The 24,232-nt window shown below is 41.7% G+C and overlaps 1 protein-coding gene across 4 annotated transcripts in view; it reads left to right on the top strand.

Annotated features, from left to right (window-relative positions):
* SMARCA2 (SWI/SNF related, matrix associated, actin dependent regulator of chromatin, subfamily a, member 2) overlaps positions 1-24,232 on the top strand; it is a 175,467-nt gene that overhangs the window by 95,914 nt on the left and 55,321 nt on the right. For all 4 annotated transcript variants that reach the window (XM_061132642.1, XM_061132644.1, XM_061132641.1 and 1 more), the window contains exons 24-27: positions 1,337-1,500; positions 7,182-7,409; positions 11,229-11,306; positions 16,319-16,537. In XM_061132642.1, coding sequence (XP_060988625.1) covers positions 1,337-1,500; positions 7,182-7,409; positions 11,229-11,306; positions 16,319-16,537 — 689 coding nt within the window. The remainder of the gene's footprint in view (positions 1-1,336; positions 1,501-7,181; positions 7,410-11,228; positions 11,307-16,318; positions 16,538-24,232) is intronic.

Below are 24,232 nucleotides of genomic sequence, written 5' to 3'. Positions count from 1 at the left end.
TGACCATCTGGTTATGTTCATGTGTACAGTCATCTCTTGTATTGTTGGAAAAGAGTGTTTGCTATGACCAGCATATTCTCTTGATAAAACTCTGTTAGCTTTTGCCTGCTTCATTTTGTACTCCAAAGCCAAAGTTGGCTGTTATTCTGGGTATCTCTTGACTTCCTACTTTTGCATTCCATTCCCCTATGATGAAAAGGACATTTTTTTTTTTTTTTTTTTTTTTGGTATTAGTTCTAGAAGGTCTCATAGGTCTTCACAGAACCAGTCAACTTCAGCTTCTTTGGCATCAGTGGTTGGGGTGTAGACTTGGATTACTGTGATGTTGGTGAATGGTTTGCCTTGGAATGAACTGAGGTCATTCTATTGATTTTTTAGATTGCCCCCAAGTATTGCATTTCGGTCTAAAACCAAACAAAGCAGGAGGTAATACACCTGGCAATGGCTTACCCCATGATGTCTGGTGAGACTCCAAAATACTAAATAAGTAGAGAGTATGAAAACCCAGAATATGTTCTTCATGCCCAGAAGTGAACACTGTATTCTGGGGTTTCATACTCTCTGCTTATTCACTATTTTGGAGTCTCATCAGACACCATGGGTTATCCATTGCCTAATGTATTACCTGCATCTTTGTTTGTATTTAGTTTATATCCTTTGAACTGAACAGTTCAGAATGTCAGCATGAGAACTGACTCAGAGATTCCTTTTTTGAAAAAAATTATTTTGGTTTCAAGTCTTGCTAAAGAGTATAAAAATATTCCATTCACATTTTATGTTTTTACTAGCCAGATCATGCTTAGTAGCCATCTGAATGGCAAAATGTAGTAGAAATCAATTTCCTTTTGTTTCCATTCTCTTGGGCATAAGCAAGTCCCCACTCTAAAGTCGACTGGCAAAGTAGCTTTAAGCCATTATAATAATCCTTTTAGGCATGTGTGTGTGTGTATTATTTAAGTTATTTGGTGTTTTCAAGGATGAAAATAAATCCAAAAAAATGTTTTCACCAAGTTTTAGGTTAGCGTGAGAATGTTACAAGATTTGTAAGTTTCACAGATTCCCTATCAGAATATTTAAACTCTTTTCAACATTTTGGAACAATGAGGAGTAGATAAAGCATTCCTTCTTGATTAGAGAAAAGTCTCTTACTATCTCTCTTTTTCTTTTTCCTAATTGCAAGAAGTTTTCCTTTCAAAAGTGCAAAACCTTAGGGGTTTCCTCACCAATACTAAGAGGAGTCTGAGTCCATTTCTCAAAGAAGCAGGCCCTTTTGTCTAGCTCTGTGCCATTTTCAGACAGGAGTTAATTGGCAAATTTATTTTTCTCATCCCCTCAGGCACCACCAAGTCTGAAGATCGTGCTGCTTTGCTAAAGAAATTCAACGAACCTGGGTCCCAGTATTTCATTTTCTTGCTGAGTACAAGAGCTGGAGGCCTGGGCTTGAATCTCCAGGCTGCTGATACTGTGGTCATCTTCGACAGCGACTGGAACCCTCATCAGGTATGCATCTCTCTGCCCTTGGTACCCTAGCCTCCCTCCTAGAGAAGACTGGGGAGGCTATCGGTTCCCTCATATGCATTTTTGGGGCAGAGCACATTCCTAAATAAGTGGACATGTCTCCAAAGGGAAAACAGTCCAGCATATTCTCATGGTCTGCTTTCTTATATCCCTTGAAACATAGATATTGAGATGTCTTACACATGCCTTTGGTGTGTCTTTGAAGAGTTCAAGGTTGCAGGACAAAAAACTCAAGTTTCCCCTTCATTTTAAGCCCCTCCATCCCCCATCTCCTGGGATTGCCACTGAGCAAAGTATATTTGAAAATGAAAGTGTTAGTTGCTCAGTTGTGTCCAACTCTTTGCGACCCCATGGACTGTAACCCACCAGGCTCCTCTGTCCTTGGAATTCTCCATGCAAGAATACTCGAGTGGGTAGCCATTCCCTTCTCCAGGGAGTCTTCCTGACCCACGGATCAAACCTGGGTCTGCAATGGCAGGCAGATTCTTTACTGTCTGAGCCACCTGGTAAAAATGAGTCCTAGAAAGCTGTAAATAATGTCCCCAAGGTTAAACAATTTGTATATTGGTTTTTTATTCTGTGTGTTTTATTTAAAATCGTCATCGAAAAATATTCTATTCTGTACACCTAAAACATTTTAAATCAACTATACTTCAATTTTTTAAAATGCATAGAAATATTCTATGAGCAACTACTAAAAAACAAATAGAATAGGTCCCTTGTGGCAGTTTCGTCTGGGAGGTAGGCAGTATACCTGCCAATAAGATACTCAGGAGAGCAATATTCAGACTTCCCAGGTGGTGCTAGTGGTAAAGAACCTGCCTGTCAGTGCAGGAGACCTAAGACACGCAGGTTCGATCCCTGGGTCAGGAAAATTCCCTGGAGGAGGGCATGGCAACCTACTCAAGTATTCTTGCCTGGAGAAACCCATAGACAGAGGAGCCTGGTGGGCTACAGTCCATAGAGTTGCAAAGAGTTGGGAATGAATGAAGTGACTTCGCACACTTCAGAGTGTGCAGAGTGATATTTTTGAGGATTAGATTCATATTGGAACAAATGTGGATTCACAGTAGTAAAGAGGAGAACTGCAGCTCTCACATAGGACGGTGAATTCTGCATCAGCTTAACCTGGACTCCTTCCTATGCAGGTCTCATGGACTACAAATACGCAGAATCATACCATCTCACTAGGTTATTGTGAAGAGGGGATGGAAAAGGCTTACAGAAGTTGTTTTTGTCAGGAAGTGGAGTTCAGATGCATTAGAATTACAAGGGAGCTTTTTAAAAACAGCCATGCCTGCTTGTCATTCCCTGCACCTCACCCTTGATTTTATAGGGTCTTCCCACCTGTCTGGACTTCGCTATACACAAGCTTCTGGGAGATTCAGAGACAGACCCCCTCACACAGCTGGGGATCCCTGACTTCAAGAACAAAGCAGTGATTCCAAACCTTTGGGTGGCCACCAGCCTTGACCACTGCATGTGCCCACCAGCCATTCTTTCTAGGTGATGACATTAAAGTCGAGTTCCTTTGGAAATTTTCTGACCCTGAAAAGGGTTACAGGTGACCAGCACATAGTATAATAGTCTTCGGGAGATACTCTTATATGCCTTGTATATTTTTATATCCCATATTTCTTTCCAAATCACAGGGAGAATTCTTATTCCCAGGAGAAACCCGCAGTTTTCCTCTCACTGTGGTGATTCAGTGTCTGTTCCACAAACATTGATTGAAGGGCTGTTATGCCACGGGCACTGAGCGAGGCTCAGTATCTAGGGAAAGATGTGCGATTCCCCTCCTCCCAGGATGCTTAGTCTGCCTGGATGTTTACATCACCCTCGTCGCTGCTGCCTAAATCTTCAGTGAGATACAGTAACCTGGGTATAGGTGGATGGAAAGTTCACTAGATTTTATCTTCCAGGATAAACACTTCTGTGGCATCTCAGCTGTTCACCCTCATTGGCAGAGTGTTTATGCTAAGAATCCAAGGAAATCTAGTTTCCAGAAATGCTAGTATACCATGAGAAAGGATGCTGGGACATCCATGTGTTTCTGTCTCTCTCTCTCACACACACACTCACATATACACACTTTTATGAACAGTAGCTAAAAATGGAACCCCAGAATAAAAGTAAGTTACATGCATACCTAACAGTTCACAGTGCATGTGAATTGAAACTTGGGCAACAAAACACAGACCCCCTTCCCCCATTTCCTCTGGTCTAATTTATCCCAAATTCCTCACTCTGGGCCATATGTTTCTGCAGATATTTCTATATCTGCCATAGGTAGATTCACTTCCACCTGATGTGGTTAACTAGACTGACTAGATTTTTTTTTTTCCATGCCTGTCATTTAAACATGGCCATTAATTTGGGCAGACTTTTATTTTTTTAATTTTCAGAAATCAGTGATCTTAGAGTGATACAGATGAACACTAATTTTTCATTTAAAAGGTAGGAGAACTAACTTTTACTAAACAACAACTGTCTCAGATACTATGAGGCACTTTGCATACCTCATTTCAGGTAATCCTTGGAGCATTTTATATGTAAAGAAACCCAGGAAGCATAGCCAGGATTCACACCCATGTCTGTCTAAGTTAGGGTTTAAATCCTGGCTTTGGGCTCTTTCAGCCTTGTACACTTGAATAAATGTTACCTCCCCCTCCAAATAAAAGTTGTAGAGTTCTTTTTCCATCTTGACTTCAGCATGTATTGAAGAAACACTTTTTTCCTGTAATTATTCTTTATTGTATTGAATCAAAATTAAGGCACATTGGTGAAAGGGGGTTTATTTGACATAGGTTGAAGATTCTGGCCTTAAAGTTGCTAATTGGAGGCCATTGCTGAAGTCAAAGATAGAATATATGAATGTGAAATTAGCACTAAAACCTTTTGGGGTCACCAGGACTCTCATTTTCCAAACTTCTATGAGAAACACAGGTATTTACTTTATTTCATTCACTTTAACCCGTGGAGCAGGAGCTGTGTTGTCATTACAGAGAGGTCAGCAGCACAGTTACTTTGGAGGTCCTTTCTTCAGGCTGTGTTCTTGTCTTCAGATATCATCACACCTAAATCAGTGTGATGGGGTTCCAGATCTCTAAGACCTCAGAAATCCATTCAGTGAATGCAATACTTATCTCTTTGTCATAACATTGATATTTCCCCCCCATTTTTGAAATAGAGGCCCACAGGCTTAGCTTGCATAAACTTCTTCAGCCTAGAAATAGTCATTTTTGCTCTTTTGCAAACAGGTCATGTTAAACATACCAAAAAACACCACCAACAACAACAACCAAAACCTAATGGCAACAAGCTCCCAAGGGTTCAAGAGCTTGTTCCCCTGTTTGTAGATGGTCCATGCTCTCCACTTCCTCACCTGTGTCATAATCTGCTGCCAGCTGGACCTTAGTATTTTATCTTTGATCAGCATCTTCTAGGACAGGCTCAAACTATAACCCAGGGGTAAGTCTGACTGGCCATCTGAGTCTGGACCACAATACAAGCAAAGAATGATTCTCACATTTTTACATATAAAATGTGCAATTGAAAAAGAAAAATGAATATCAGCCTTCAGTAGGAACAGTTGCTCAATGTTTGCTCTTGACCCAGGGAGCCTGGAATATTTACCACTGGGCCCATTCTGGAATCAGTATTCGACCCCTCTTCTAGGAAATAATCGAGGTGGATGGCACAGAACTTGCCCAATTGGCTGCTGCTCGGCCATCCTGGTGAAGATGTGTGGAGGGAGAGGACTGAACTCAGGGCTTGAAAATGAAGTGTAGGGTTTCCTCCCTAGTGACTGTATACCTTTGGCTTTTAATAATCTACCCCACTTTCTCCTCTTTGGAAAATAATCTAATTTGGATGAGTCCCAGCTGTCTTCATAGTTTAGCTCTCCCATTCAGATATCTTCTGAGAAAACACTTTTGCCCAATTAGTCATTTAATTGTAAAGGCCCAGCAAAGACAGGTCTCCTGGGCAGGCTTTGGCCTGTTGTGCCTTAGTGCCGCATGAGTGACCAGGAAACTCATCTTGTCAAGATGATGGCCTTATAGCTATGGAGTATCAGCTCTGTGCAAAAAAATTTTTAAAGGTGCCAGGGATGCAGGATACAGGGGACAGACCTTTGCCCTAAAAATGTACATGGGTTTAATGGAGGACACATGGAAACAACTAATTAACATTGCCCCAGAAGCCATTACCTGGACTGAAATAAAAGTGACATGCCAACAAGTTTTTATCATGTGGCCTTAAAATTAGGTAACTCTGCCTCATAGCTTTATGAAGGTTTTTATTGAAAGATTTCATTAAAACCTTATTTTCTTATTAAAAGAGTAATATATATTCAAAGCAGAAAAAAAATATTGCCAAACGACACAAAAGTAAAATGAAGAAAATGTAACAACACCTATAATCTTATCTGGAGATATAAATATTATTGACTTAGTATTCGTCCTTTCTCCCTTTTCTTAGTATAGATAAATATGTGCACATGGAGCATAACGTACATACTCATATATAACTTGCAGTTTTCACATATTATAGCTTTGTGTCATTAAGTTTTCTGCAGTATAATTTTAAGGTACTATCTCGGCACATATGGTAGAAGACTGTAATTTATTTCACCAGTCTGTTACTGTTGAATGTTTACTTAATTCTGCTTTTTAAAAAAAAATTATAAATAATATATAATGCTGAAAGGTGCATCCTTATTGTAAATCTTTGTGCATATGCATGATTATTCCCTTAGGACGCATTTTCAGAAGTGGAATTTCTGAGTTAAGGACCACAATCAATTTGAACACTTTGGATACACAGTGCCAAATTTTCTATCCCCCAAATGTTGACTTGTTTACCACTCTGCTAGCTTCCCTTTCATTCCTCCAAACTAAAGGTTGAGTCTTTGATGGTTTGAATTAGATCCCAGAAAATTTGCTACATGGACAATCATTATATGAACAATGTGTGTATATATGTATAATGTATGTGCGTATAATTCAGCAGTATCTTAATCATCATCTTTAACACCTTCGTTTAACCCTGCAACCAGCTCCCCTGGTGGCTCAGATGGTAAAGAATCTGCCTACAATGAGGGAAACCTGGGTTCGATTCCTGGGTTGGGAAGATCCCCTGGAGAAGGGAATGGCAACCCACACCAGTATTCTCGCCAGGAGAATTCCATGGACAGAGGAGCCTGGAGGCCACAGTCCATTGGGTTGCAAAGAGTCAGACAGGGCTGAGCCACGAACACTTTGACTTTCACTTTAACCCTGCAACTTAGGGTTAGTTGTAGTTAATATCCAAGTCATACTTGTGACATCAAATTTATTTTTATTTTACTTTTTTAGTTAGGGACAAATATGGTGAACCTAGGGACACATTAAAAACAAACAACAACAAAAAAACCATCTTGTGACCTGGATTTCAAAACCTGAGATGTATTTCAGTTTGCTTGGGTAATTTGAACTCAGGTTCCCATCTAGCAATGACCTTGAGTTTTTCAAAGGAAGGTAGCTTGTATATTTTACAAATGTAAGCAGAATCTTGCATTAGTAAAGGTGGATTAAGTAATGCTTCCCTGGTTCCCTCTTGGGTGGGCGACGCGGCCGCTCACCCAGACGCACTGGCCCTCAAGCGTGGGGTTCTCCCAACAGGACCTGCAGGCGCAGGACCGCGCTCACCGCATTGGCCAGCAAAACGAGGTCCGCGTGCTGAGGCTCTGCACCGTCAACAGCGTGGAGGAGAAGATCCTCGCCGCCGCCAAGTACAAGCTGAATGTGGATCAGAAGGTGATCCAGGCGGGCATGTTTGATCAGAAGTCTTCCAGCCACGAGCGGAGGGCCTTCCTGCAGGCCATACTGGAGCACGAAGAGGAAAATGAGGTACGGCAGAAAGCCGAGTGTAGGAAGTCAGTGACCTTGAGTCTCGCGAGGGTTAAGAAGGACCTCTTTGTTCTTTAAAGCATTCCCTGGGCTGGCATTAATTAAAATGAATAAATTAGCCACTATCTTACCCCGATAAATTTCACAGAAAGCCTGTGAAACTTATCCAGGCGAGTGTCTTAAAAGGCTTGGCTAGCGGGTGCTTCCCTGGTTTCCGCCAGAGAGGTGCAACCCACACGCTCGATTGTACTGTGAGTGCTGTCCTCTGTAGGGAAGATGCAGAACTGCAGAAAGGCCTCTTGAAAGAAGCTGCTAGATGAGACTCGACAAAACGGAAGGGTTCCTCCTTGCCTTTTCTCTCTCCATCCTTCAGAGCCCTTTTTCTATCTTGCTTTTTGATCAGGGATCACAGAACTTCAGTATATTTGTAGCAGAAGCCCTTGCAGCTGTCTTTAGCTCTTTGAGTCACACTTCTACTGGAAAAAGAATGACCTTAACCTCCACTCCAAATTCTCCTGTTAAGAGCTGACCAAAGACTGAGAAAATTACTGACAAAAAGAAATCTCTTTTTATTTGCCAACATTGTTCCAAGAATGCATCGATTTTGTTTCTCTCAGGGAATCTTTGGGTAGCTGTGTTTTTTAAGATTGCTAGTCTTAGTCATTTGTTTCTAAATTTTCATTCCCAAATGGTTTGAAAAAGTTAAGAGATATAGTACTTATGTAATCTAGAAGACTATACAAAATACCAGCATCAGTCCTTATCATAAGATTGACTTGGGATGGACAGATTTGGTTTGGTGTGCCCAGGTTTATAAATGGAAAAATGGATTTGTCTTACATATTCATGTGGAATGCTATTTTCATTGCATATATTAGATATACAGTTAACCTTTAAACAACACAGTTTGAACTGTGTGGGTCCACTTATATGCCGATGTTTTTCCATACTAAATACTACAGCACTACATGGGTCTGTAGTTGGTTGAATCTGGGGATGCAGAGGAATCATGGATCCGAAGGGCTCCCTATAAAATATACATGGACTAACCACAGTTGTCCAAGGTCAACTGTAGTTTGATTTTGCCATAAGTAGAATGTTTTTTAAATCTTCTATAAATTATAAGCCAGATTCTTTGAAAAATCTCATTTACTTTTTTGTTTCTGAAATAAGTTGAAATGTGAAGTAGTTCTTGATATTTAAAAGAATCCTGAAATGAATCCTTTTGCAAATTGAAGAGCACTTTTCTATTATGCCTCTTCACTTGTCAGTCTTACATATTTGATTAGTTATCTGTTAGATTTCACTAAAATAATGAAAATGCATATGTACGTACATTCACACATATTTTTAAAATTTTGATCTTAAGTAATTTGCTACATTTGATTCTAGGAATTGAATGTTTGATACAAATTTGATTCTCAAAATTGAATATTTGATGCAGATTTAAAATCAGGTTGTCAGGTGATTTTTTGTTGTTTACACATTTGGAAATGTAAAAAATAGAATAATAGGCAGAGTTGATATTCAGCTAGGAGTCTCCATGACATTTTTGCTTGTTTTGTTTTATGTAGGCCTTGTGGAAATAACCCCGACCTGCGTTAGCTGGAATCTAGTGTTGCCTGTAGCTTTGCAACCTTCTGAGACCTTAGCGAGATGTTGACTTCTCCTAGTCCTCAGGGCCCTTGCAGGACATTTGGTCCTGTCCAAAACATCCGTTAAGACATTTGATCTATAAGACATTTGGTCCACACCAAAAGCTCTTTGATATTTGTCCAAAACCACTTGGCAGGGACCAAATATGCTCATGGATGTTGTGGACAGGACCAAAGTTCAAGAACCTTTTGGCGTGGACCAAATGTCTTATGGACATTTTGGACAGGACCAAAGGTCTGCTCACCCTGAGGGCCACTAGGTGGAGCCTTCAGCGGAATCTGATGCCAGTTGCATCTAACTGAGCGGACTTGCTGGGGCTCGTGCACACCCCTTCCAGGCTGTCTGTGTGTCGGACAAATGTTACCATTTTCTGGATAGCGTGTGTCCTGATGTGAAGGTGTTTGTGGACTCTGATCGCCTGCAGTCAGGGTCTCTGATCCTGAGTATCCACAGCAGCTATCACTGTGGTTGATGGATCATGGAGCACTAGGGCATAAGGAACCCAGGCAGATGTATTGTCCACTTGCCTGCCAGTTTGTTCTCTGTGAAGACCAGGCTTCTTGCCAGTTTACAAGAGCATCTTTTCATCTTGGGCTTGGGAGAAGTCCAACCTGACACTATATAGGCTATGAAGGGATAACATGATCCTAGGAATAGGGTGGACAAAACCAGACATCTTTTCACCAGAGGATATACTAACCCAATGCTTTGTGTCTTAAAGTCTCAGCCCACTCCAACTAGTCTATTTCTTTGTCGGATGAAATATAATAATGTATTTAGACAAATTGCCTTCCATCAAGAGATGAACTAGCATAGGTTTTTCACAAGAAATTTTATCTTGAGTCATCAGTTTTTGTTACTGACTTGCATTCATTTCTGACACAGTGCACCAGACATTATCTTGGGAATAGACAGAGGCATCTCCTTTAGGCTGCTAGGACACCCATACTCTTTCTAGAACGAGTTGCCCCATTTTGAATGTATCAATATGACTTGGGAAACTGGATGTTTGAAGTTCTGGGTTTCCCTTTCTTCCCTCTGCTAACACTGAAATTCCCCATTTGATTTTTAACAAGTTCACCTAGCATATGATAAAAAGCATTTTAGACTATAAGTTTTGTAGTATGTACCCAACTTCTGGAATCTTTTAAGTGTAAAAATTATAGAATAACATTTCTAAAAAATTTGAGAACTGTTGGTTTCTGAGGAATTTTCAGATATGTAATGTCCCTTGGTCTAACACATTATAAAATGAAAACGTGAGGCCTTGGGTAATTGCTTTCTCTACCTCATTTAAATTATTTTAAATTAAGTTATATTAAATTATTTTTATTAAGAAGAGTTTTGTGGGATGTTTGTTATTGATACCTTTTGAGTTGTCACAATTGCAGCTGTAACAGTAGCATAATAGTGCCCACTGAAATACATTGATTAAACATATTTTAAAGGCTGTGTGTTTGACACATATATCCATGTGATTTTTGTGGTCTTGCTTTGTGTCTTATCACTAAGTTTCACATACTCGTGTTCTTCATAAAGCTTTGAAGATAAGCATTTATATTGGGCATAAGGTTAATGGAATTAAAGGAATTAATGCTAGACCCATTCTCATGGGGATTTCCTTATTTAAATCCTACATCTACTCTATGGAGTAAATGTCATGCCCATTTTACAGATGAGGTCATTGAGGCAGGGAGACAGTACGTAACCTGTTTTAAAAATAAGGAAATCAAGAGACTTCCCTGGTGAGCCAGTGGTTAAAACTCCGTACTCCAAATGCAGGGAGCATGGGTTTGATCCTTGGTCAGGGAACTAAGATCCCACATCCTGCATTGTATGGCCAAAAAAAATAAAATTAAATTAAGGGAGTCAAGATACATCCCCTCCCACCCTCAGAAGAACTGGTATTTCTTAGAGTGTACTATGTTTCCTGGCCAAACAGTTTTTGCTCTGGAAAGATGCTTTGCATTGCTTGCAAAATACTTATGGCAAGTGCTATACTCAGTGATCCTTCTGTTTTCTTTCTGGCTTGAAATGGGGTCCCATTGGTCTGGAGAACCACCTCTGGAGATTCACCTTAGTCACTGGTACCTCACCCCAGTTGTCCAGCCTCTCTCCTGAAACCTGTTAACTCATTCTGTTCTGTTCTGTTCTTAATCCCAGGAAGAAGATGAAGTGCCCGACGATGAGACTCTGAACCAAATGATTGCTCGACGAGAGGAGGAATTTGATCTTTTTATGGTAATGTTACAGAAAAGCATGGAAACAAATGCCTCATTCCCTCCCCCGCCCCTTTTCTGTTAAACACACGATGTCTGGGGCCTGTGTGCCCTGGCCAAATTTCATTTGTAAAGCCTGAGCCTTTTCCTTCAGTTCAGAGGCTGCAAACTAGCTGGATTTAGCCTGCAGACATATTTTGTTTGGCCCATGCTGTGTTTTTTAAAAATTTCAAGTCTGTTGCCAACACAAAAAGAATCCTGATTTTTGGCTTCTCTTGAAAAATGAGCATGGGCCGTAAGACCAGGCCCACATCTGATGGAAGCGTTTGGCTAGGGCTGAGTAGCAGCTGAACCCTCAGGACAGGCCATGTGGTCCCCAGCTTAGCACAGACATACCCCTGCTTCCAGCTCATTTCTAATGCTGGAAGGCATCCTTCAGGGAACCTGCCCTGCTCCTCCAGGCAGAGTTCACAGCTATTCCCTAGCTGTCTCCTTAGGGCTCCAAACAAATATGTTCCCTGGAGGGGGGCGGGGGGATGGTAGGAGGACAGCAACTGAAGACCTCCTCCCTTTTCTTATTGTTGAAGAGAGCCTCCCTAAGCGACCTTCTAGGTGTGCATCAAGGTGTGCGTGCTAAATTGTTTCAGTCGTGTCCAACTCTTTGTGACCCTATGGACCGTAGCCCACCAGGCTCCTCTGTCCATGGATTCTCCAGGCAAGAATACTGGAGTGGGTTGCCATGCCCTCCTCCAGGGCATCTTCCTGACCCCAGGATCAAACCCATGTCTCTTATCTCCTGCATTGGCAGGCAGGTTCTTTACCAGTAGCACCACCTGGGAAGCAGCCTTCTAGGTCTGCATCAAGGTATAGCCTTCGCTTAAAGATCTAAATTGGTTGCCTTTCACTGGTATAACAAAGAAGGCATATGAAAATTGACATATGAAAATTGAATATCTGTGACGTTTCAACATTGACTTTCCAGGATACATAATCATCTGTAATCTTGCCAAAACCTGAATTTGATGTATGTCTCTGGCCTGCCACAAGGTCAGTACGGAAGGGAGCAAGTCTCTTGGCTAGTGAGTGAGACCCTCAGAAGTCATATTTGATTGTGTTCTTAAGGCATTAACTACAGCTATCTTATTTACCTCTATATCCCCAGCGCTCAGACCAGTTACTGGCACATAATAGATGCTTAATAAATACTTGCAAACTTTCAGGCCTCATGAGGATGTCAGCATAGGTCAGGATCTAAAAAGCTGCAAGGCTCTGCTCAATGTGTTTAATCTTTTGATCTTTCTAACATTTAGCTTGTATGTGGAGTGAGTGAATAAATGCTGCAGAACCCCCAATCAGAGCTCCCAAATTTGAAGCCCCCAGGTCTCAGACAGATGACCTGCATGGGGGAAGCAAGTGGACAGGGGTGAGTGGACAGGTGGTGAAGGGTGAACAAAGGGAGTCGCTTTGTCTCAGGAAGACAGAGCTGAGAGTCCCGTGTAGTCAGAAATTTCCAGCTTTTCAAGAGAAACTAAAAAGTGAGGTTTTTGTATTCACTCTCTGGATTTCAAGATGTTTGCAACTAAATTCGATTTTTTTATTATAATTTAACACTTCAAGCCAAGTAAAATATGACCCTGGGCCAAATATGACCCACAGGGTTTGCAATTTCCACCTCTTCAGCCTAGACAGTCTGAGAAGAGAGTCCCAGCTGTTTGAAAGCGTACGTTATTTTTGTGCCTTTTGTCTTGGGAACAATGATTGTGCTCACACACAATGATTCAAGATAAAGGACAGTTAATTCTTTCTCAGGAAACTTTTAGGTAGTCACAGGACTAGCTCCTACCCTGGCATGCTCACTCTCCCCCTGCCCTTTAAAATGAACGATCCTACCCATAGTAAGGCCATTTTGAAGAAAAATGACAGAAAGAAGCCTTTACCAGCATGGTCAACACAGGGTATTCATACGACCTAAATTTCTTAACTCAGACTGCCGATCACCACCTTTATAGATTATTCTCTGTTTGGGGAGATTAGAGATACACATAAGAAATAGACTAATCTTTTCTCTCCTTGAGGAGCTTATTAAAATGTTCACCAAGGCAAGAGGCCTTCAGCTTCCTTGGCTGATCACTGATAGGCAATAATTCAGCACCGCTATAGCCTCAGACACTCTTGAGGCCCTTGGAAAGGATAAGCTACCTGCCATTATTCAAATCAGATTAGGCCCAGAGATGGAGGTTTCCATCAGCAGCCAGGAAATAAGGGAAAAGGAGTACTTCTCTCTTCTGCCTTTCTGGCTGGGTATTTGTAGAAATTGAAAGCCTCGGAAAAAAGAAAAAAAATTGGATGTCTGGCCAAGGCACGGCCTTCTTTTAACTGCGAACAGGTGTCGCTGGCTATGGAAGGCTTTTCTGTAGGCATTTTCATTTTGTGAACATTGTGCTGGTTTCTTAAAGGTTGACTTCTCATTTTTGGATAATACAGATTTTTGCTTTGGTTTGCTTTGCTTTGGTTTGCCTTGTGTTGGTTTTTTAGTCTTTTAATCAGCCTGCTGCCTTTGGCCAACTCACTATTCATTAGCACCTCCACCAGGGGGCAGGAAATCAAATTGAATCTTTGCCAGTTCAGATAAAAAACTAGTGAGAAACAAGAATGGAATGTGAGCTAGATTTGGAATTCAAATATTTAAACTCTTAATCCACTTTTTCTTTTTTTTTTTTAAGTTAGCTCTGCCAGGCTCCTCTGTCCGTGGGGATTCTCCAGGCAAGAATACTGGAGTGGGTTGCTATGCCCTCCTCCAGGGGATCCTTCCCAACTCAGGGATCAAACCCAAGTCTCCTTCATTGCAGGCAGCTTCTTTACTGTCTGAGCCACCAGCGAAGCCTATATAAAAGTAATACAGACATATTATTTGATTCTTGTATCCTAGGCACTGTAGTTAAATAACACACATTATGCAGATAATCTTTTTAAAATAAAACCTTTCTTTTGAACATTTTTTCTTGTTTTCGCCTTCCAAAAATGTGACTTCAAAAAGTTATCTCTTATACTGATTACCTATGAATTTTACCTAAAAGAGATTTTTGACAGGCCAAGATTCGTGTCTGAAACGTTGTGCTAACATACTAACATTTTAAAAACTTAAAAAAAGCTTTTAAGCTGCTCTGTTCCCTACAGAGGCATTATTATTTCCCCTTAAAAACAATCATACACATTAGCATAAGGTTCTTGGGTGTTAGGACAAACATATTCATGTAATAGCTAAATGATAAATTAATCTTACTTGAATATGAACTTCAGATTTTGTACTTGTCTTCTGTAAGTAGAAATCTTTGGGAAGAGTTACAGTCATAAGAACTTTAATTGTATTAAAAATTGCATCAAAAATTTTTTTGCATTCTTCCTAAAAGAAAAAAAAGTAGTGCAATTTATTTTCTTTTATATTAGAAGACAATTATTTTCTCATTTGTGGATTAATGCGTGGCATAAGTCATTTTACAAGTCTTGGTATGGGAAATGCTAATCATATAACCAAAAATTGAAGTGGTGATATTTTGCCATCTCTGTACACTGCCTTAACAAAAAATGATCTTTCCTGAATACTATCTAATAACTATTAGGAAATTACCTTGAGAGTCCCCTGTTTAGATTGCACTGTTAACTAAGCATCCTCTGTGTGCTGATTCCAAAGGTTTGTTGGATCCCATTTCTGATACCAGAGCATTAGGAGGCAGGATTAAGAGCAACCTCTTCAGCTAACTATAGCATATGACAGAACAGGATGGCCACATTTATCTACCAATGGGACTCCGCCATGCTCCAAGCCCAGCCCATCTTGGGAATATAATGATTTCCAAAAATGTTGAGGCATAGTTTAAGGAACTTTGAACTTTAAATAGATTCTAGAGATCCAGTTTGGACTTGAATAGAAATTTCTTTTACATCCCGTTACCAGTTTTAGCACTTAAGAAAAAATTAATATTGAATTCCCATTTCAGTACAGTAGAACTGAAGGAAGAGGGAAAAGGTAAATCATTTAATGGTTAATGGTCTGTTTGCTTGTAGAAATGGTCTTGCCAGTGATAGACACATATAACTAATGTATACAGCAATTCAGTGGAGGTTTTACTTTTTTTAACCATCACATTGTTTAGTTATAGGTTAAAAGCAAATACATGGCACTTAATTTATTCACTAGTGCACTGGATTTTTAAAAAGGAAAATAGGACATGGGGATATAGGCATTTTGAAGGCTGTTGAAAGGAAGCCATTTCCCTTATATCAGTTGAGATGAGATTCCCTTTGACGTCTGTCACTCTGTGGCATTATATTTTCATAAGAGCGAAGCTTTTTGAAACCTGAAGAACTGAGGGACATTCCTCTCCCAGAGCCCAGGGTACACTGAAAATTGAATACATTCATGACTGACTGACTAATAAACCAGTTATGTGCTCACGTGTCCAAGTCCAACTGAGGATGGCTATTTTATAGTGACACTTGATGACCAACTCTTCCTGGTTGTCTGATTAAAAGCATGAGCCCCACTGAGGTACAGGACATTTTCTTAATGAACTTTCTCTTTTATATGCCTGAAGAATCCTTTTACACCAGCGCAGCAATGACTTGTATCACCAGGGCTCATATTTTTAACTCATTTTTTTAAAAATTGAAATATGGTTGACTTATAATGTTATATCAGTTTCTGCTGTTATATTTTTAAAATACACCCCCAATTTGAATTTTCTCACTGCTACTTAACGGGGAGCTTTTGCACCCACATAAACTAAGAAAAGGAATTTTTTAAGAGTATTTTTTTAATTACTTAAATAAATTTCAAAGATGGGTACCAGGGACAAGAAGAGATTTTGGCCTTAGGGATGAGCTAGAACAAGTCAGAACACAGAGACTCCATGGGAGATGCCGAAGGGACCCTGCAACCATAGGCGGTGACTTGCAAAGAGACTTACCTGTTGCTAAGTCTACACCGTACAGAATCCCCTTGCCCTTTGGTGAGACTTCTGTTCATCCCTCCAGCGCATGGACATGGACCGGCGGAGAGAGGATGCCCGGAACCCGAAACGCAAGCCCCGCTTGATGGAGGAAGACGAGCTGCCCTCGTGGATTATTAAAGATGACGCCGAGGTGGAACGGCTGACGTGTGAAGAGGAGGAGGAGAAGATCTTCGGGAGGGGGTCCCGCCAGCGCCGGGACGTGGACTACAGCGATGCCCTTACGGAGAAGCAGTGGCTGAGGGTAGGTGTGGCTTTCTCGACTTCCTGCTCTGCGGGGCGTTGCTGGCTCGCTGAAATCAGAGGCCTGTGGCTGGACCCCTTTGAGGGGGACTGGTTGCCCCTACGAGGGGAAGGGGCTCTTGAACACCAATAAGTCATTTTGCTCTTGCCGCGGAGTCATTCTGCATTTCACTGGAAGATAATGAGTTGTTTTGCGAGAGCAGAGTTGGTCACTGGAAACATAGGATTATGAGAGCTATGAGACCCGCTAATGTTTTATGAGTCGTGATTGCCTGGTCATGCCTCACTTGGAGTTAGAATCCAAATGTGGAAGGGGGCTTTAGAAGACTTTTTCGTTGTTCCCCCTCATTTCATGTTCTTTAATTGGAGTTTCACTTTTGCAAATCTTGCAGAGAGAGTTCAGGACAGCAGTCTCTTCTGACTACATTTCTGTTTCCTAGACCCACCTAACATTAGCACTGGAAGGGGCTTTTGTGCTCTCTTGGTTTTGCTGAGGTCCAGAGAGGTTAGGTAACTCTGCAAGGTCACACAGCTGGCTAGAAACAACAGAATCAGTGAGTGCTGATGCATTTGGGGGCTTGATGTTGGCTTGATCTGATCCGTCCTTTGCAGATGCAGCCTGGGGCCTGGGACTCTGACACTTGGAAATGGTATTCTGTAGTTTGGATTGTCTTTTGTTTCCCTGCTTTGGAAAATGTCGATTCCTCATTTTGACTGAGGTCTGTGATCTCAGACTGTTTGAGCACAGAAATAGCAAACTGCTCCTAAGAAACACGTGTGTGAGTGCCCAGGTCAGCATGACTCTTGCCTTTGAAGGTCTAGCCGCACTTTCGTTATTGGGCACAGACTTAGAACCAAGGCAGACAGAACAGTCTGGGATGTGCATTCCAGGCAGGGCCGGTAAATGCGCGCTGGAAATAGTAAGCACGGTTGGGTGAAAACCAAACAAAATAGAAGCTGTTTTTGTGAGTTGTTCATTTTATCAGAAGGGAATGCAGTTCCCAAGCTTTGTAAAACATGGATTTTAGGACCCAGCCTGTAAGTAGGTAGGTGTGTCAGAGGGCCATAGGGGAAGAGTTTTGAGATTGGATATCACAGGCAGACAGGTCTTGGCCCCACTTGAGAGGTGATTTACTCAGGCTGTGGTATGATGAGAGAGAATGACCTGAATTTTGAAAAGAATGAGGTCTGTGGTATCCTGAGAAGAAAGAGGCAAGGAAAGCGTTGCTCATCTCTATGGTTGAACAATGACATGTGAAATTTAACTTTTGTGTGGTGGTTTTACTGTCACATCCAAACATTCCAGTGGCCTCAGAATATGGTTTTATGAGTTTCTTTTGTTTCACTGTTGTGAGGTTGTAGTTGCATAATTAAGATCCATTTGCTAATGGGAAGAGTTTTTGCTTAATACTCATTTCTGAGCTGGGGGAAATTCTTTTCCTTTTCTCTTTTATGTGAGCAATAAATTAACTACCTGGATATTATTATAGGAAATGAGACAACAACCTAGGCCAGCATTTTAAAGTCTGTCTTATATATGTATAATTTCCAGACACTACAAGCAAAATAATCTTGTTTATTGGGCAAGAAAGTAGCTGAATGTATCCTTTTTTAATAATCAACGGAAAATGCTCTTCAAGTAAATAGTGTTATGAATCCTAGGAAGTTTTCAAGGTTAGAATACCCCATTTTTTTTTCCTCTTCTTCAGTTTATACCACTGATGATGAGCACTGTGCTACCACACAGTAGAAACTCAATGAATGGTTCTGAAGATGAAATGATAAACTTATAAGAAGAAAGTGGAAAGTTACTAATTTACCAGTCATGTTAGGGTAGTATTGTGTATCTTAGACTTCCTTTTTTTTTTTTTTTTTTTTTTGTCTAGTGTTTCTTTACTCGGTTCACATCCTTTTGTCTATCTAACAAAAGGAACATGTATGTCTAAAACTGGAAAACTAGTTTGTTTTATAAAACTATGCTATGAAATTGATGTTCATAATTTTCACCTTAAGGTGCCTCGCAAGATACCAAGTCACCCAAGAAGGATAAAACTGTTCTCAGGGCAGCTTTATTGTAATATACCTTTTTGTAATCCCATTTCTTGGAAACTGTGTCTCCATATTCAGTGTGAGTTGATAACTTGCCATTAACGAGGCCACGCGATTAATGCAGGATGCCTCATGGCCTAAGCATCCAAATAGATGCTTACTGTCCATCGTTCGTTTACTTGTTCACTAGCAGCCATCCTGTTTAATATCACCCTATTAAGCTCTTTCTTGATAATAAAATTTTATGCAAGGGGCTCTCATGGGCCTAAATGTGCAGAGATGTTCTCCACTGGCTAATGATTGAACACACTGGGTGAACCTAAGCAACACAGGCTTGAAAGGGAACTTGGCAAAGACTGTTCTATAAGAAATGCTGAAACAGGGCTAAAATAATTCTCCCTTCTCCTGGAAATGTTGTACAAAGCTGGCTTGGCAGAGGCATCGGAGATACATAGAATCCCTGAGTTGGAAGACAGCTCAACGGAACAGCTTCCCGTCCTGTGCTTAAATCACATCCTCTGCAGCACCCGTGCCAAGAGGCTGACCATTTGTGGAGGAGACACTCTGCCTTTTGTCTGCACAGCCCTTCCAGTGGTCAGCCCCAACTGTTAGCTCTTCTTCTCTTTGAACAAAATTCTCTTTCCTTATAGCTGCTGCTCGCTGGTCCTGACCCTATTCCCTGGGGGTGAACAACACAATATTTTTTCTGTTTTTAGCATCACCTCCCACTGGATGAAACATTTGAGGACTCAAATGCAGTTAGAATGAACTTCCCTACATTCCTCTTTCTTTGGAGCTTTCCTCATCCTCCAGGGCCCAGCTTAATTGCCACCACACCTTTGATCCTTTCACAAGTAAACACTAATCGCACTTATACTCTCACTTTTCTTGGCCTGTTCTTCAGTAACAGCTCAAATCCAACTTGCTAGTTTTCTTGGTCATTGTTGACATACCTGCTTTCCCGATTCATTAACACCCTGCATCTTGGTTGGACTTCCGTGTGCAAATAGTAAGATTGTCAAATGAAATAACACAGGATTGATGTGTAAGAATATAGCCCCAGGTAGTGTTCACTCTGGCAGTAGATGGACCCAAACCTGCCCTATTCATGGGCCTGTCCAAAAGAGTAAGTAGAATTGTATTTCTCAGGTAAAAAATTGAAGGTGGGTGTTTCTGGCTGGTAGAAGCAACTGTTCCACCCGTGGCTGTTCAGGGATCCAGGCTGGAGGGACTCTTTCAAGCTTCGACATCTCCATCTCCTTGAGCTGGAATTGGGGAACAGAGCAGAGAGTGGTATGTGTTGAGTTCTAAGGACTCTAAGTGAATGGACCTCCGTGACTTCCACTCACATCCCGTTAGCTAGAACTCCATCATGTGACCATGTTAGCTATAAGGGCGACTGGGAACTGTGGTCTGGCTATGAGCCCAGGAAGGTAGGATTTTGGTGACGAGATAGCAGTGTCTGCCTCAGAACATTTAGGTTGAATTGAAGTGCTATGGCCATTTTCTTTGAAAATTTTATCGTCGTTTCATCACAAACAGATTTTATTTTATAATCATAGTATGCTAAAAATTCCCACAGTGTCCTTTAGACAATCTGTTGAGTTGGAAGATTTAAAACATTTTTCTGTATTCATGTTATTTTAAGTGAAGAGGATCACAATTTCAAACAAAGCTCAATTTTATTTTATTTTTTTTAAGGTTTTTAAAGTGGTTTGGAAATTCCTGTTTCCATTTAGAAAAACCTTAATTTCTTTGGTGTTAGGCAGTCTCAACTGAACTTCCTGTTTTGGGGAGAGTCAGGTCAACGTCCGTGCCTCCCGTGGGCTGTTTTTGCCCCCTTCTAGGGGTTCCTTGCCATCTTCCTTCCCAAGACGGCATCTGGATGAAGGTAGAAGCTGGGGTCTCATCATGACACTGGGGCAGGTGCCCCGTCCTGGGGGCTCTCAGCTCTTTTGTGCACTAGTTGGGAATCTGAAAACTTTTGGTTGCTTTCTTCCCATTGTGCTGGAACATCCAGGAGAGTCCAGTCCCTTTTTGTAAAAAGAATCAGTCTCACCACCAGGGAGTTGGCAAGCCTGAAGCTTCTAGAATCTGATAGTTGGGTGAGTCAGGAAGCTCTTTAAAACAAGCAATACAAAAATGCCTTACTTTTGTTAAATCTGTCAAAGTATCTAATTATATGCATGCACTGTGAGGGACCTTCCTGGAGCCTTGGGAGGTGCTGGTAAAGTGAGAATCCTAAAGCCCACACTTCATGGCCTTCATAGTAAATCTACCTCTCGGCATTTTTGCTGCCTCATTCCTCTTGCTCCCTGCACCGCCCCCTCCAAAATATACCGGGTTTGGAGCCTGAAGAGTGAATATTCCATTTCAGCCCTAGGTGTATTGCGAGTCAGTCTGGTACGAACTACCTGGAGTTAGATCCCACAAGTTACAGAGCTCAGTCCCCAGTAAGACTGGGCTTACTTTGGTGGCCAGCCACACTTCGGGGATCCCTGGGCCACCTGCACCACTGACCAACTGGCTCTAAATTCAGGGGGTTCTCATGACCCTCCTCGGGTTCAGTAATTTGCCACAGTGGATCCAGAAAGTACCACTGGTGGCTCCAGCTTTGTTGTGAAGGATAGAAATCGGGAGGGCCAGCCAAATGAAGCAGCACACAGGATGGTCTCAGGGAGGGTGCCCAGCTTCTCTGCCTTTGCCTCATGGAGCCAGAGGGCACCCCCTCTGGCACAGCGGTGTGCACCCCAACCAGGAAGGTCTGCTGAGCTTTTTGTGCAGAGTCATCATTGGAACCTCCTCCGCATGGAGGGAGCCGGCGCGGCGGCTTCTGCTACAGGTAACAAAGTCCTCAGGGTTCATGTCTTACCTCTCTTCCTCTTAACCCTCTTTTCCTCCTGGACAAAAGGCCCTCTATCCTGCCTTCCTGGCACATTGCAACTTCCCATACACACGTGGCCTGGCCATGGTGCTCTTCACTGTGGCTTCTAGAGTGGTTCTGGGGATCCCTGTCCAGCTGTCTCACCTCCTAACTGCAAAGAGCCTTCAGAATTGAGGACACTCCTCTCCATCAGCCTGATTTAGACAGCTGTCTGCTGGTAGAACCCCACGTCCTATTGTGGAAGTCAGTGGTGGTGGTTTGTCTTTTTTTTGTCTTTGCATATTAACTTTGCCCTAATCCTACTCAAGGCAATAGGTGGCTCCCCAGAACAAGGAATGGTCCCTTGAGAAAGTGTGGAAGAGAATATTAATGTGGTTTTAAAAGTATTATGTCAGTTACCGTTTTATAGCTTTCCCATGGAGTACCCACATTGGTAACAGTGCTCAACTATGTATTGTGCGTGTGTGTTTCCACATAACCGATAATTGGCTCATGTTGATAATTTCTTGGAAAAACATCTTTGAGGGCAGGCATTCGTAGACCTAAATTGGCAGATGTCAGATGAGCCCTTTAGGCCAGGTGTTTGTTACATGCATGGGCTGTGATGTTCCTAGTATGATAATCATGACCGAGGCAGGAACCCCATAAAATTGGGGTGTCTGTAAGGCTTAACAGTGGGCAGAGGGTGAATGATGGAATGCCTGGCTTTCCTATTCTTCCTGTTCCTTTGGTCCTTCTGCCAACTTCAGAATCCTTCCCTTCCTAAACATTTAGTGACATCCCAGAATTTATTTAATTGCCGAGTGAGTGATTTGTGCCCTGCAGCACTTGAGGATAATTGGAATGCACTCTAAATGATGTGCTCTGTATAATATTTCATTGCCAGCCTGATGGAGGGAGTGAACTTTGGAGTCTGCTTTTGTTTCACAGTGGATCTGATGCCTCGAAACTGTCATTTGAAAAGGTTCCTTCCTTGCTGGGGTCTCTTCCATGGTGTGGTCCTTACATATGAGTGTAAGGATGTTTCTTTTGGTTTTGTAAAGCTCCTGGTGATGATATGAGCTCTATTCCTACAATGCCCTGTGCTGTCAGACTGCAGATCATGTTATCTAAATGATGGGGCTAAGACTCACATCCTTGGATCTTTCAGTCTCACAAGAGACACAGCTAGTTTTTGAAGCCCTAGGATTTCCAGACCTTAAGGAAAGGCAGCACAGAACATCTTTTCCCCCTCAACCAGTCTGTCACCAGATAAGAGCTTGAGTTTCCCACAATTTTGGTGCCAGAATGACATCTCCATAGTTAGGTCTGTGTGTGTTTAGGTGCTAAGTCGTGTCCGACTGTTTTGCGACCCCAAGAGCTGTAGCTCTCCAGGCTCCTTCTGTCCATGGGGTTTCCCAGACAAGACTACTGGAGAGGGTTGCCATTTCCTACTTCAGAGGATCTTCCTGACCCAGGGATGGAACCTGTGTCTCCAGCATTGGTACGTGGATTCGTTACCGCTGAACCACCAGGGACTGACCACCAAGAGAATTTTTGGTGGGGTCTCCCCTTCCCATAGTGGAGCCAACAGAGTAAGGGACTCCTGAACCATAAAATAGTAGAGGAAAGCAGTGAAATACAACGTGAGACCTCTTAGTGGAGTTTACCTGTCTGTCTTGAAAGGCTATGCAATACCAGGATGCAAATACAGGAGGAGGTCTGTTAATCAGCTTTCCATTATAACCAGCCTCTTGCCAAACCCTTCATGGGAAAAAGGCAGAGAAATCCACCGAGAGTTAGCCATGAAGATCTGGAAAAAATACCGAGAAAGCTTAAAGAAGTTGGGATTTTAAATAAAATATTCAAAACTTTGTTGAAAGACATAATGGGAAATAATAAAAAATATTTCCTGGTCTGTATAAAGAGGATTTTTCTCTCTCTGGAAATCTTTGAAACAGAATAATGTCTCCTCTGTTTGGGCTGGATTAAGTATGATATGATCTAGCCTGAAATTAGGGGCTGCGGTCTCCTAGGTATAATCACAGCTGAGAGCATCAGAGATTCTGTAAGATGTCCTTTTCTCCCCAAAGACTTTATTCTATACTGGCAAGATTTGGGAGGGTCCTTCATCTAAAGTGTTATTGCTGTTGCTCAGTTGCCAAGTTGTGTCCAGCTCTTCGCAACCCATGGACTGCAGCATGATAGGCTTCCCTGTCCTTCACTGTCTCCTAGAGTTTACTCAAACTCATGTCCATTGAATCGGTGATGCCATCCAATCATCGTATCCTCTGTCGTCCCCTTTTCCTCCTGCCTTCAATTTTTCTCAGCATCTGGGTCTTTTCCAGTGAGTCGACTTCACATCAGGTGGCCAAAGTATTGGAGCTTCAGCCTCAGCCGCGTCTAACATATAATGTGCATGATACCTTTAGTATTTTGCCCCTTTTCTCTTGTTTTGTCACTTTGTATCACCTTCCCTTGCTTTCTGTTTAAAAGACATAAAATTTTATTTTCTTTTTCTTTTCCCAAATGGCATTTTTTAGCTTTTCAAATTGGACCCTCAGGTTTAGTGGGGCAAAATGGCTAGTAAGCTGCATTTCCGTTTTTATACACAAGGGAGAGCTAAGACCCTAGCAAATGGATTTGGGTTTTGCCAGATTCAAGGTCCTTCAGCGCTTTAGGAGGAAGAACCGAACTAATTAATGGTGATCAGGGTTGTGAATTGTCTGGGGGAAATATTTGACCGTAGTAAATGAATTTTTGTAACTTTCTGTACGTTTTATT

This window comes from Dama dama, chromosome 29 (genome assembly GCF_033118175.1).
Source record: "Dama dama isolate Ldn47 chromosome 29, ASM3311817v1, whole genome shotgun sequence".
In the NCBI taxonomy this organism is placed as follows: Eukaryota; Metazoa; Chordata; class Mammalia; order Artiodactyla; family Cervidae; genus Dama; species Dama dama.
This window is presented reverse-complemented; position numbering and strand designations above follow the sequence as displayed.